Genomic DNA, 14,295 nt, shown 5'->3' with positions numbered 1-14,295 from the left:
TGTCAGGCAAACCTGTTGTTCAATGTCAAGCAAATAGTCTTTTCATCTCCCAGGGCTGTATCCATCGAACGGCAAATCAGTTGTATTCAGTTCGACCCAGAAGTTGTAGAGACTTTTCATCTTCCAGCCCAGAAGTGGTATTCATTGTCGATTCGACTGTAGAGAGGCTATCATCTGAGGTTCGTAGAGGGAGTTTTTTGGTTTACAGGGAGGCTATCATCTGAAGTTAAAAGAGGTACTGTTCATTTACTGTTCGGCTGCCCTACGGATTGACTGTTCAGCCGATTGATGGACTATTGAGGGACTTTTTTTTTTAACAAAGTAGTTGTATTCAACTTTGTTTTGTATTCCTTTACCCCTTCGATGGACTGTTGATGTCCTAAAACAGATTTTGTATTGATCTCAGTCATTGACTGTTCGGCTACCAAACCTGCCGATTAGGGGTGTGGTGAACTTCACCTGTGTTTTCTATTCTGTTGGAGGGTCGTATGACCTCTATACAACTGTAGGTCATACAGACCTGATTGTGTACTGCAACTGCTGTGTTCTTTTCTTGGATTCCTACAAGACCGTAGGTTATACAGACCTGTTCCAGTACTGCAACAGCAGTGTTCAGTCTTGGCTCCCAGTGAAACCGTAGGTCAGAAGGACCTGTTTCTATAATAGCCGTGTACGGAAGTACTCCTTTGGTTGCTGTTTTTAAACCATTAATCATGAGTAGTGAAGATTCAGCCTCATCTGGAGTTTCCTCAATGCCGAATGGAATGGGTGGGGGTGACCTATCCTTTCCTATGGCTGTTGTCCCTCTTGATGGTTTAAATTACCTAGAGTGGTCAAGAGGGATCAAGTTATACATCACTGCAAGAGGGAAAATAGGCTACATTAATGGGAGGATAAAAGAACCATCCTCCGGGAGTGCTGAATATGATAGATGGAATCAGGAGAACAATATTGTTATGTCTTGGCTCTTGGTTTCCATGCAACCTCAAATCAGGAAGAATTTCATGTGGGCTGAAACTGCGAATGAAATCTGGGAACAAGCAAAGTCTACATATTCAGAATTGAGACACTATGCCAAAATTTATCAACTACAAGCAACATCTTCTACTTGTAGACATGGGGAGAGGTGTTTATCGGTCTATTACTCTGACTTAACATCTGCCTGGAAGGAGTTGGACCACTACCAGAGTGTGGATTGGAAGTGTGATGAGGATGCTAAGAAGTACAAACAGATTGTCTCCCAGCAAAGGGTGTTTGCATTCTTACATGGTCTGAATCCTATGTATGAATCTATCAGAGTTCTGATTCTCAGCTCTAAGGATCTCCCTTCTGTTCAGGAAGTCTATGCTCTTGTACAATCTGAAGAAAGCAGGAGAAATTTGATGAACAGCCCTGGTGGGGATGCTGTTGTGTTAGTTGCAAAAGGGGGTGTATCTACTGGTGGGGGATCTTCTTCCCGGAAAGGAGATCTCCAGAAAAAAACAGAAGATAAGGAAAAATTGTGGTGAATTCATTGCCATAAACCCTGACACACCAAAGATACCTGTTGGGATCTTCATGGGAAACCAAAATGGGCTCAAGATCTGACTAAGAAGCAAAGTTCAGAGGTGAATAAGAAGTACGGGCAGCAAAATACAAAGAAACATCACATGGCCAACATGGCTACTCGGGAGCATCAGCCTACTATTTCTACTGTGACTCAGACACATCTCACTGGACCCGACCTGAGGGAGGACATTATGAATTCCTTCCGTGACCATTTAGAGCTCTATGGTAGAGCAATTCGTCAGATGGATACTCCTCCCTCAACCTCATTTGCATCTACGTCAGGTAACCCTGCCACTGCTTTCCATGTTGCTTCTCACACCCATGACTCTCCATGGATCATTGATTCTGGAGCATCAAAACATATGACTGGTACGTCCTCTTACTTTCAAACCTATCACCCTCTTTCTAGAAGAGACAAGGTGAGACTAGCCGATGGATCATACTCTTCCATAGCTGGTCAAGGAACTCTCTCTCTTCCTCTTGGCCTTACCCTTTCTGATGTTCTTCATGTTCCAAACTTTCCCATTAATTTGTTCTCTGTTAGTAGTGTTACTAATTCATTGAATTGCTCAGTGACTTTTTTCCCTTATTGTGTGATTCAGGATCTGGCCTCGGAGAGGACGATTGGTAGGGGTCGTATGGCTGATGGACTTTACATGCTGGAGAATAAGGCTAGTCTTCATGTTACAGAGTCCATGAGTCAGTCCTGTAAGAAAAAAGTCTATTTATGGCATTGTCGTCTTGGTCATTTGTCTTTTGAGTCTTTGAAAGTTGTATTCCCAGAACCGTTTAAGTCAATGTCTGTCTCTAACTTTTCTTGTCAAACGTGTCAGTTGAGTAAACATTGTAGAATTCATTTTCTTCAAAGACATAGTAAATCTGAATCTCCATTTCACATTGCTCATTCTGATGTGTGGGGCCCTGTTACTTTACCATCTGAGAGTGACTACAAGTATTTCATTACCCTCATTGATGATTATTCTAGATTTACGTGGGTATACCCGATGCGAACCAGGGAAGAAGTACCAACAATCATTCAAGATTTCCAGCGGATAGTCTTCACTCAATTTCAAACTGAAATCCAAATTTTCCAATCAGATAATGCAAAAGAATTTTTTCATAGTGACCTCACGGAATTTTTTGCTTCGCATGGTTCCCTTCACCGTAGCTCTTGTGCCCGCACACCACAACAAAATGGTGTGGCCGAACGGAAGAACCGACATCTCCTTGAAGTGGCTCGAGGTTTACTACTTCATATGAATGTTCCCAAACAGTTTTGGCTTGAAGCTGTTCTTTGTTCCACTTACCTTATAAACTGTATGCCCTCTCGTCGGTTAGAGTACAAAGCCCCACATCAACTTCTCTTTCCTAAGGCTCCCCTTCTTTCTATTCCTCATCGTGTCTTTGTTTGTCAGTGTTTTGTCCAAAATCTGTCTCCCACCCGTGGGAAATTGGACTCTCGTGCTATACTTTGCATATCTCTTGGTTGCTCCTTCACTCAAAAGGGCTACCGTGTTTTTTATCCTGTTTCTTGTAAATTCTATGTCTCCATGGATGTTTCTTTCTTTGAAGATGAGCCTTTCTATCTTGTTTCTCCTCAGGGGGAGTGTAGACATGAGGAGAAACTAGTTCAACTTCCCTCTCTCCCTGACCCTCCACATTTTCGTGTTTTTTCTCGTCGTCGCAAAGGCCAGCCAAATCCAAGAGCTGTAGAGAATCTGGAAGATGTACCTCCACTGCCACCAGACTCCTCGAGGGAGAATCATACTCACTCAGGTATTTTAGCTCCCAATGATGTCCTTGAATCTATTAAAAATGATTCCTCTACTGCTAATGGTCTTGATCGTCCTATTGCTCACAGGAAGGGTGTTAGATTGTGCACCAAAAAACATCCCATTTCCAACTTTGTCTCCTATGAGAACATTTCACCATCATTCCATGCCTTCCTTACCTCTATTGACAGTGTCCCTATCCCTAAGAATGTGGCAGAAGCTCTTTCAGTTCCTGAATGGACAAATGCCATGAGGGAAGAAGTTAATGCCCTTCACAAAAATGGCACATGGGAACTTGTTGATCTTCCCAAGGGAAAGGTTCCAGTTGGATGTAAATGGGTGTTCACAGTCAAGCATAAGGCTGATGGAGCAGTGGAAAGGTATAAAGCTCGCTTAGTGGCAAAGGGATTTACTCAAGTGTATGGAGTTGATTATGCTGAAACTTTTGCCCCTGTTGCCAAGATGAATTCCATTAGAGTCCTTTTCTCTCTTGCAGCCAATCTGGATTGGGTTTTACACCAACTGGACATCAAGAATGCATTCTTGAATGGTGACCTTGAAGAGGAAGTGTACATGATTCAACCTCTTGGGTTTCTAGCCCAAGGCAATGAACAAAAAGTGTGCAAGTTGAAGAAGTCCTTATACGGGTTGAAACAATCACCAAGAGCTTGGTTCAGTAGATTCCATGTGGCAGTTTAGCAGAAAGGATGCAGGCAATGTCAATCAGATCACACACTGTTCGTGAAAAAAGGAGAAGGTAAAATTGCTGCTCTAATTGTTTATGTGGATGACATAATTGTTACTGGTGATTGGGAGGATGAAATTCAGAAATTGAAACTTTTCCTTGCAACTCAGTTTGAAGTGAAGGATCTAGGACCTGTCAGATACTTCCTTGGAATTGAAGTTGCCCGATCAAAGAAGGGTATCTTCATTTCTCAAAGGAAATACGTCCTAGATTTACTTCAGGACACTGGAAAGATGGGGGTGAAGCCAGTTGACTCTCCCATCGACCCCAACCATAAATTAAGTGACAACTGTGGTGAATCACTCAAGGATGTGAAACAGTTTCAGAGGCTTGTAGGGAGATTGTTATACCTTTCTATGACTCGCCCATACATTGCATATGTTGTTGGTGTCCTCAGTCAATTCATGCATGCTCCTAGGTCTTCTCATCTTGAAGCAGCAGAGAGAATCCTCCGATATTTGAAGAAGTATCCGGGTACTGGTTTGTTGTTTCAAAAGCACGGACATTTGAAAGTTGAAGTTTATACAGATGCAGATTGGGCTGGATCCCAAAGTGACAGAAAGTCTACTAGTGGCTACTGCACCTTTATAGGAGGGAACCTTGTTACATGAAGAAGTAAAAAGCAAAATGTGGTAGCCAGATCTAGTGGCTACTGCACCTTTGGGGGAGTTGGGTTTCCCAGTGACCAAACCTATAACTCTATTTTGTGATAACAAAGCAGCTATAAGCATTGCTGTCAATCTGGTGCTACATGATAGAACAAAACACATCGAAGTTTACAAGCATTTTATCAGAGAGAAAGTTATCACAGGCGAAGTGTGTACCCCCTATGTCACTGAGAACCAGCTTGCAGACATCTTTACAAAGGGTTTAAACATTTCCAGACATCATGATCTTTGTGACAAGTTGGGCATGATTGACATCTATGCTCCAACTTGAGGGGGAGTGTTGTCAGTTGTTTATGTTTATGTATTCAGGTTTAGTACTATAAGGGTACTGTTGTAATTTCCTCTTTGATTACATTGTTCGGCTGTACTAGTATAAATAATAATAGATCATTCTTTCACCCCCTAAGTTCAATAGGGGCTTTCAGTCCTCTCGGCTCTCCTCTCCTCTCTCCCTCTCTTCTCTCCTCTCGTTACTCACTTGCTCTTGCTCTTGCTCAACAACATGCACATAGCAAGTGCATCCAAAACCACAGAGAGGAAGAGAAAAAAGATCCTCATCCGGGAAGAGAAGGCTAAACGGGGTTTTGAAGTTAAGAACTCGGGAGGACATAGGTTGATAAAAAAGGTAGCAGTAAGAACGTCTCCCCAAAATTTTATAGGAACATGGGATGCAAACAGGAGGGATCTGGCAACTTCAACCACATGTCAGTTCTTCCTTTCCACCACTTCGTTCTGTTGTGGAGTGTAGGAACAAGAACATTGATTAATAACCCCAAAAGTTTCAAGATAGGCGGAGAGGGTTTTCTCAAAATACTCCTTAGCATTACCAGAACGGAATATTTTGATCTGAGTGTTAAACTGGGTGATGCTGACTTATATGAGGTTGCATAGAGTTGACCAACCATCCAATGATTGTATAGTTCTCCTGCATCCATTTCTCAAATTCAGGGTTTGTCTCTTCGGGTTTCACTTTACTACCTGTGAGATACCCGAGTTTTCCTCTACTACAAACATAAATTCTTATAGACTGTGCCCAAGCAAGATAATTTGTCCCATCTAGCTTGATTGTGGTCACACCAACCAAAACGGAACCTACCGAGCCAAGGCCGGAAACCGGCACTTGCTTGAACTCACTTCCGTATGGCTCCATTAATCAAACGAAAATCAAAGAACCAGAAATTTGGTCTATATAAACTTACTTGAAGTCAAACCAGAACCCAGATGCTTGTAAACCAGGGTTTTACTCAGTCCAACTGTTGGGGAGGAAGAGAGAAGATGCAGCCGCTCCTACCAGAGCTTCCCAATCTCTTCCAAACCTGAACCGCCCTCTTTTAGGAGTCAAAAGACACCTCCCAAGCATAGAGCGCCACACCCAAAGCTTCACCTTTACTTGTACCTTCGAAAATCTCTAGTCGGCTAGGGTTTTGGGCAGCAACAGAACAACACCACTTCTTGGCAATATCCAGCCAGATTTAAACTCTCCAAACCTTCTACCAACTAGGCCATAGATCCTCTGAGCTATAGAAAACCTATCTCTCCATACACTCTCTTAATCTAAGGGTGTATGGGAAAAGAGGAAGAAGAAAAGAAGGAAGAAAGAAACCTGCTTTGATACCAAGATGTAAACCAATCCTCAAAAATAAGTGTAAACTTGAAAAATTAGATAGAAAAAGGAGGAAGAAAAGTAAGAGCAGCAGTACAAGAGAAGAAGATGGAGAAAAGAGGACGAAGAAGAAGAAAGGTTTGAATAAAATCTTCCCTTTCTTCTCTAATCCTTTTTACTAAAAATTAATGTTAAAATAATTACAAGTATGCCCTTAAGTGGGTGGCCAGATAGGCAGTAACATAAAGATATCAAACAAAAAGAAATAACAGGCCCATTAAGAGAGGCCCATTAGCTAACAGGAAAATAGGATTAATATTACAAGAGAAGATACTAGGACCTATTCGGCCCAGTCTCTTTACATCTATGTTTAGAGTTAATAATTACATAACTACATCTAAGATGTGGTCTTGATGGTCTAATCAGTTGGAAATATAAAATTATCCCTTCCCCTCAAAACCCCTTGGAGCTTTGGAACATAATATTACAGAGCTTATTAGAAAGAAATTGAAAAATCAAAGTAATGAACCAGTCTATGTCACAGTGAAAGCTTCCTTTCCATTTTTGCTATTTCTCCAGGTTTATTTAGGAACTTAATTTATGATTCTATTTTTATCTTTCTTTTTTCTAATCAATAATTTTCAATTGGTAGTTTTAAGGACACATCTTATAGTGGAGGAGGGAACATCACATTTAAAGGAACTCTTGAAGAAAACACTGATTTCAGCACAAGGCTTTTTCAAGGAGAGTTACCTTTGGTTGATCAACCAGTCTACATTTCATATTCTGTAAGCAAACTTATTTGTGGATGAAAATTTATGAAGGGCATTATCTTGTATAATTATTGACTTGATTTGAAGCATCCTAAAATCATTGTTATAAAATATGTTATCATTGTTTTTCTATCTTGAACAATACTTAACAATGTCCTAACTGTCAAGACTAGTTGATGTGTGATGGAGCAAGACTCTAGTACAATGGACCCAAAAGATAACATTTTTGCAACATAGAAGGTAAATTTCACTTTGCAACTACCAGGAACTATTAGCATTTGATTAGTGTGTTATTTGAAGAAATCCTGGGGTTTTCTTCTAAGAAAATGTAAGGGGTTTCTGGTACAAGGTTATGAAATGCAAGGATTAGAAAGGGTTAACTGAATGGGTGTATATTTGAGAACTACTCCAAATTGTTGGGGCTAGAAGAGCTAGGGACAGACCCAAAAGGACATGGATAGAAATTATTTAACTGCGATATTCATGTCTCATCTTCATTCTGATGGCTACTGTGACCGAAGGGAATCATCTTCACGATGAGATGAAAGATTTCCTGTGTATCTGTTGTGAGTGGTGATAACTGATAACTAGAAGAATGCTCCATAAAAGAACTTCTTGGAGACCTCAAGGGGGAGGGAGAAGATGGGAAGCTCAGAACTGGAATAGGAGAAAAGGGATAGGTGAGAGGACAAGACCAAACTTTTCTTACAGTAAAGCGGTGTTGGCGGGAGTATGGTCGGACTTTGGACTTTTTGAACTGAAACTGGTGGAGGAGAAGCAGGTGGTTTTGACAGAGATCCATGGGGTTGAGGCAAGAAGAAAATTCCTGCGTGACTGCTTGGTGGGAAGATTCTGGTGGAGGGTAGGGGTTCAAGAGGTGGAGAGCTGGGCAAGCAGAGCGCGGAAGGAGGTGGGGGGAGTGAGGGTGAAGAAGCTGGCGGATGATCTTTTCCTCTTCATTTTCTCTTCTAGATCAGATGCAAAATGGATTCTCAATAATGGTTCGTGGCAAATGGGGAGGAATCATCTCCTCCTCGATTGGTGGGGAGCTAGTGCGGGTTGCTTCTACCTGGAATCAAGTGAGGATTTCGATCGTTCAGAGTCCATGTGGATTAGAGTGTTTAGCCTACCTCTACTTCTCTGGTGTCCGAGCGTGATCAAAGCGATTGGGGATGCCTACGGTGGTTTCCTTGAAACGGACGATTCTCCTGCTACATTGGCCACGTGTGAGTGGATTCGAATGAAGGTGAGGAAGGGCAATCTGATCCCTGCAAAGGTGGAGATTGTGGTTGGGGAATCTCTTTTCTCTGTTTGCATTTGGCCTGAAACTTTACCATCAGTCCGAAGGTGGAGGATGGAGAGCCAGACAGTAGAAAAGGTTCAAAAGGAGAGAATGGGTTCGGAAGTGTCTAAGATGGTGGTTTTAGAAGATTTTGGGGAGAGCTTTTTGCAGCAAGAACCTCTTAGACATTGCCAAATTCGAGATGTCCGGCCGTCGAGGTCGTCAGAGATCGTTGGAGGGGAAGATGATGCGAACCTGGGGCTAAATCTGAACCATGGGATTATGAAACCTATGGAAGGCCAAGATTTCTTCTCAAGAGATTGTCTTGAGAGAAGTGCTCCTTCTTTGGAAATGAGGAATTTTGGGGGAGGTGCGATGGTTGAAGAAATAAAAAAGTTAATTAGAGAGTATTTAAGAGAAATACACGTGGCGCCCATGGAGGAGAGCGCGCTGAAGAAGAAAGATAACTCTAGATAGTCTTCAGAGATTGGGGAGCGTGTAGAAGAGGCTTCTCTGATTCGGGTCCAGGACCTCAACCCAGATCACAGTAATCTGAATACCCAACCCACCCAAGAGATTAGTAAAAGTAAATTTCCAAAATCTGCCAGCGAACCAAGGTGGTCCAATGGCAGACATAGATTGTTCAGCCCGGTCCGGTTGGAGCCGGTTTGGGTCAGCCAACCTCTTATGCAAACTGAGAGGGATGTCAAGACTCCAGTGGAGTCGTCTTCTCAGGTTTTGGACCCTGAGAACTGTGGAGATTTCCAGGCTGAGGCGACATCCATCTCTTGTCGTCCTGGGCTGGAGTGCTCGCCGGAAGAAGATCACTGATGACAGCAACAGAGCTCTCTTCCCTTGGTGCCTGTGAATGCAAAGTTATTGGAGGTGACGCCACTAGCAGTGATGGACTCTGTGGGTCAAAATGATAACTTGGCTGAAGACTTCGATCAACCCCAAAGGCCGGAGGAAAGAGGGAGAAGCCCTGCAGTTAGGAAGTGTAATGAAGATGTTCACCAGAAAGGGTCTAAAGACAAATCAAATGTTGTGGCAAGTCAGGAAGTTAGGTCAAGTAACAGTGCAACAAATCCTTCATCTTGGGTTACGTCAAAGCTCTTGGGTGTGGGGAATTTTCTGGGGGTTTCGATGGAGGGGATGGAAGCAGAAACAGTAAAATTTTTGGAAGAGATTGAGCAAAGAATTCTGATGGAGAGGAGAAAAATGGCGGCAAAAAAAGGAGGGACAAATTCAAAGAGAAATAGGGAAATGATGAGACTCATTTGGAGCCTGAATGACAAGGCGGGGAGTAGTGAAGGGGTTGCAAGGGGGTCGAAGAAAATTTGAGTCGGGGGTGTTGGATTGAAGTCTTTGTATGTATGAGTGTTCGGCTGATAAGAGTTCTTATTAGCCTATACTTCAAGTTATCCTGTACTGGGCCTGTGTTAATGGGCCTAATCCTATTTAATGTTTTAAGTTGTCTGGGTGTCCCATCACTAATCAGGGGCATTCCAGTAATTCCTTGTATCATTGTACTACATTCTAATATAAATAACAGTACTGTCGACTGAGCTATTCAGTTCGACATTCACAGCATTTCAGAGGTCTTCTTCTCTTCTCTGCTACTTCGAGTACAGCTCCTAAGCTTACATGGTATCAGAGCATTAGTTTCTTCCTGGTTTCAGCCGACGCACTCTCTCTTCTCCTTCTGTTTTTTCATCTTCTTTCTTCCTTTTCTGGGTTGCTGCAGTGAAAACCTAGGGTTGTAAGAGAGCAAAGCAAGTTCGAACCTAGGGTTTCCCTTGGTTGTAGGGCTCAAGGGAAGTAAGACCCAGAAGCAGATGTCCTACTAGGTTATTTCCAGCAAATAGTAGCTATTTGGCTACTAAGAGAGGTCTGTATAGGACAGACCTAGTTGAGGACTGATTTCAGCAGTCCTAGCACTAGCCGAAAGGGGGAGAGCCTCTTCTACAGTTGCAACTTTGAAGCTCCAGCAAGACTTACACAGCACAGTGGTAAAGAGCCCTATTTTCAGGTCGGTTATCAGCCCAGAACCTTTCACTTGCTGCTGTACCCGGACTGCTTCAGCCCAAGTGAAGTCTATCTAGCGGGCTACCAGCACTTGATTGTCCAGCACTGTGAACACTTCGGCCAGCCCTAAACAGAACCACCTACAGCACTGTGAACAACTCTAGGACTGAAGTCAGGATGTCCTCACTATCCGGTAAAGTTTCCTCTAGAGAAAACAGACCTGCCGCAAGGTCCTCAAACCTGGAAAGTCCTAATCTGCACAGCTTGCAGGTTACAAGTGTGCTGCTGGATGAGTATAACTTCAGAGAGTGGTCTGTCTATGCAAGGCTTTTCATTACTTCCCGTGATCTCACAGGCTATTTAGATGGGGACAAGAAGGAACCTGAAGTCAGCAGTCTTGAGCATGCCGTGTGGCGCAAGGAAAATGCCACAGTCATGTCTTGGTTGCTGGCCTCCATGACACCTCGGGTTGCCAAAACTGTTCATTATTTCCCTACAACTGCTAAGATTTGGGAAAATGTATCTAAGACTTACGGCCAGAAGAAGAACAATGCTAGAATCTACAGATTGAACCAAGACATTGCAGCTCTAAGGCAAGGAGATATGACGGTTGCAACATACTTTGCAACTCTGGAAGGCCTTTGGGAAGAGCTTGATCATCACTTGATATTGGACTAGGAAAATGCCAGGGACAATGAGAGACATGATAAGCAAATTGAAGAGAGCAGAGCCTTCAAGTTTCTGGCTGGCCTAGACCCAGTGTATGAGGGTATAAGGTCACAAATTCTAGGGAGAGATGAATTGTCGGAGCTACACCATGTTTATTACCTTGTGAGAAATGAAGAAGTCAGGAGAAAGGAGATGCAAGTTGACTCTCAGACAAAGTCAACTAAACTATCTGGAGAACATTCAGCCCTAGTCTCCACTAAGGGAAATAGATTTCCAGACAAAAAGTCCCTCAAGTGCTCCCATTGTGGTGGTGAGAAACATACAAAAGAAAAGTGTTGGGTCCTATATCCTCATTTGAAGCCAACTGCATTGAGAAAGGACAAGAGACAACATAAGGGTCATACGGCAAGTGGGAATCTTGCCACCAACAACAACAGTGGTGACAACTCACAAAGTACTCCAATAGTGTCTTCTTCCTCCATAGAGCAGGTTGTTGACTCCTCTAGAACTGGTACTCTGGGCTTCACGGCTAGTGAGGTAGAGGTTCTCAGTCGGGCATTAGCCCGTCTAAAGAACAATTCTTTTGCTTCCACCTCTCTTGCCAGATCAGGTACAATCTCTGCCTTTAGTGTAACTAGCTCCATTGATTCCACTTCTTGGGTGATTGATTCCAGAGCAACCGACCATATGACACATATGTCCTCCTTATTCTCTTCATATCATTTGTTGTTTGGCCAGAATAAGATGAGAGTGGCTGATGGGTCTTTCTCCACCATCTCTGGAAAGGGGGTGGTTGACCTAAGCAAGGACCTCTCTCTTAAATCAGTCCTACATGTTCCTCGTCTTACCTCAAATCTTTTGTCTATTTCAAAGCTTACAAAAATTTTGAACTGCAATATAACTTTTTTCCCTACTCATTGTGTCTTCTAGGACAGATTGATGAGGAGAACAATTGGGAGTGGTCATGAGTATGGAGGCCTCTATTGTTTTGATGCAGACATTGGCTCAGCCCTACAAGCTTCTACTGCTACTAGTCCGGAAAGTGTGGAGTCAATAGCTAGGCTGCACCTGTGGCATGCTAGTTTAGGTCATGTGTCTTTTTCTTCATTAGCAATGTTGTTTCCCGAATTGTTCAAGGACATTTCAAGTCAGAGTTTAATTTGTGATGTGTGTCAAATGTCAAAACAATGTAGAACAATGTATCCAACTTCCAGTAATGAAATTCAAGCTCCTTTTGATTTGGTTCATTCTGATGTTTGGGGGCCTTCACCCATTGTTTCCATTGATGGCTTCCGTTACCTTATCAGTTTTATTGACCATTATTCTCGGTGCACATGGATTTATCTGTTAAAAGGGTAACTATGGCTTTTTGCAAGATGATTGAAACACAATTTGATAAGAAGATTAAACAATTCCAGTCAGACAATGCTGTTGAATACTTTGAAAAATCCCTAAACTCATTCATGGAAGATGCTGGCATGTTACACCAATCATCATGCACTTATACCCCTCAGCAAAATGGAGTGGCTGAGTGCAAGAACAAACATCTATTGGAGATAGCTTGAGCCCCACTATTTCAGCGCAAAGTGCCCAAGCAATACTGGTCTCAAGCTGTACTCACTGCATCATACCTGATAAATCGGATGCCATCTAAGGTATTGGGTATGAAGACCCCCTTCTCTGTTTTGTGTCCCACTCTTCCAGAATTTCATCTTCTCCCACGGGTTTTTGGTTGTATATGTTTCATACATGTGAAGGATCCAAAGAAAACCAAGCTAGATCCCAAGGCTACAAAGAGGATATTTTTGGGGTACTCTCCTACACAAAAGGGGTACAAGTGTTGTGATCTTGTCTCCAAGAAAAAGTATGCCACTAGAGATGTAGTCTTTTTTGAGTCTCAACCCTATTTCCAGTCTTCTCAGAATCCTCTTCAGGGGGAGACTAGTGGATTGGAAGAGGATTCTCATTCTCCCTCCTTTTTTATTCCCCTATCTGACTTAGGTCTTCCATCACCCACTACTCCTAGCTGTGACATTCCGGGTCAACCTAGTAAGGCTCCAAATGTGTCAGTTACTCCTCCTGATGCAGCAGATGCTCCTGAAGATTCCAGTAGGCAACAGAAGGAGATACTTACATACAACAGAAGGAAAAAGAGCTCTCAGCCTCATGACTGCAACCAGTTGGACTCAGATCAATCTGTCTCTGCAATTCAAGGTAATTCTGACTCACATATTTTGGATTTGGATCTTCCTATTGCTCTTCGTAAGCTTGTCCGTTCTTGTACCACCCGGCATCCCATAGCTGATTTTGTTTCTTACTCACATTATCTCCTGCCTATCACTCCTTTGTGTCTGCTCTTTCCTCTGTACGTGTTCCTTCTAGGTACTTAGAGGCAGCATCTGACCCAAGGTGGAAAGAAGCTATGAATGAAGAGATGAAAGCCCTAATGAAACCAAGAACTTAGGAATTAGTGGACCTGCTAAAGGGAAAGGGCACTGTTGGGTGCAAGTGGGTATTTACAGTAAAGCACAGGGAGGATGGGTCAATCGAGAGGTATAAGGCCAAACTTGTGGCAAAGGGATTTACTCAAAAGGAAGGAATTGACTACAAAGAAACCTTTGCCCGGGTAGCAAAGCTCAACACAATCCGGGTTCTATTGTCACTAGCAGCAAATTTCTCATGGGAACTTCATCAGCTGGATGTGAAAAATGCCTTCCTAAATGGTGATCTTCATGAAGAGGTGTTCATGGTACCTCCACCAGGCTATGATGTTGGCAAGAAGGTGTGTAAACTAAGGAAAGCATTATATGGTTTGAAGCACTCCCCGGGCATGGTTCGAGAGACTTTGTATGGCCATGAAGAAAGTGGGGTACACTCAGAGTGGTGCAGATCATACCTTGTTTACAAGGAGACAGGATAGCAAGCTTACGGCACTCATTGTTTATGTGGATGATATGGTGATTACCGGGAATGACTTGGAAGAGGTAAAGGGACTGAAAGAGTTCCTAGCTTCAGAATTTGAGATCAAATACTTGGGAAATCTGAGATATTTTCTTGGGATTGAAGTTGCTAGATCAAGAGAAGGAATTTACATATGTCAGAGGAAATATGTGCTAGATCTCCTAGAGGAAACAGGCATGATGGGATGTAGGCCAGCAGACACTCCAATAGAACAAAACCATGATCTACAAGAATCAATGGGTGAGGACT

At 42.8% G+C, this 14,295-nt stretch overlaps 1 protein-coding gene across 1 annotated transcript in view; it reads left to right on the top strand.

Moving 5' to 3' along the window:
• ENGASE85A (Glycosyl hydrolase family 85) overlaps window positions 1–14,295 on the top strand; it is a 58,597-nt gene that overhangs the window by 37,507 nt on the left and 6,795 nt on the right. The window contains exon 10 of the mRNA XM_088969321.1: window positions 6,989–7,124. Coding sequence (XP_088825447.1) covers window positions 6,989–7,124 — 136 coding nt within the window. The remainder of the gene's footprint in view (window positions 1–6,988; window positions 7,125–14,295) is intronic.

The sequence above is a fragment of the Nelumbo lutea genome, chromosome 2 (assembly GCF_056320005.1).
Source record: "Nelumbo lutea isolate HS-2025 chromosome 2, American lotus-T2T, whole genome shotgun sequence".
Taxonomy (NCBI): domain Eukaryota; kingdom Viridiplantae; phylum Streptophyta; class Magnoliopsida; order Proteales; family Nelumbonaceae; genus Nelumbo; species Nelumbo lutea.
Note: the sequence above shows the minus strand (reverse complement) of the source record. Positions and strands in the feature narration are given on the sequence as shown.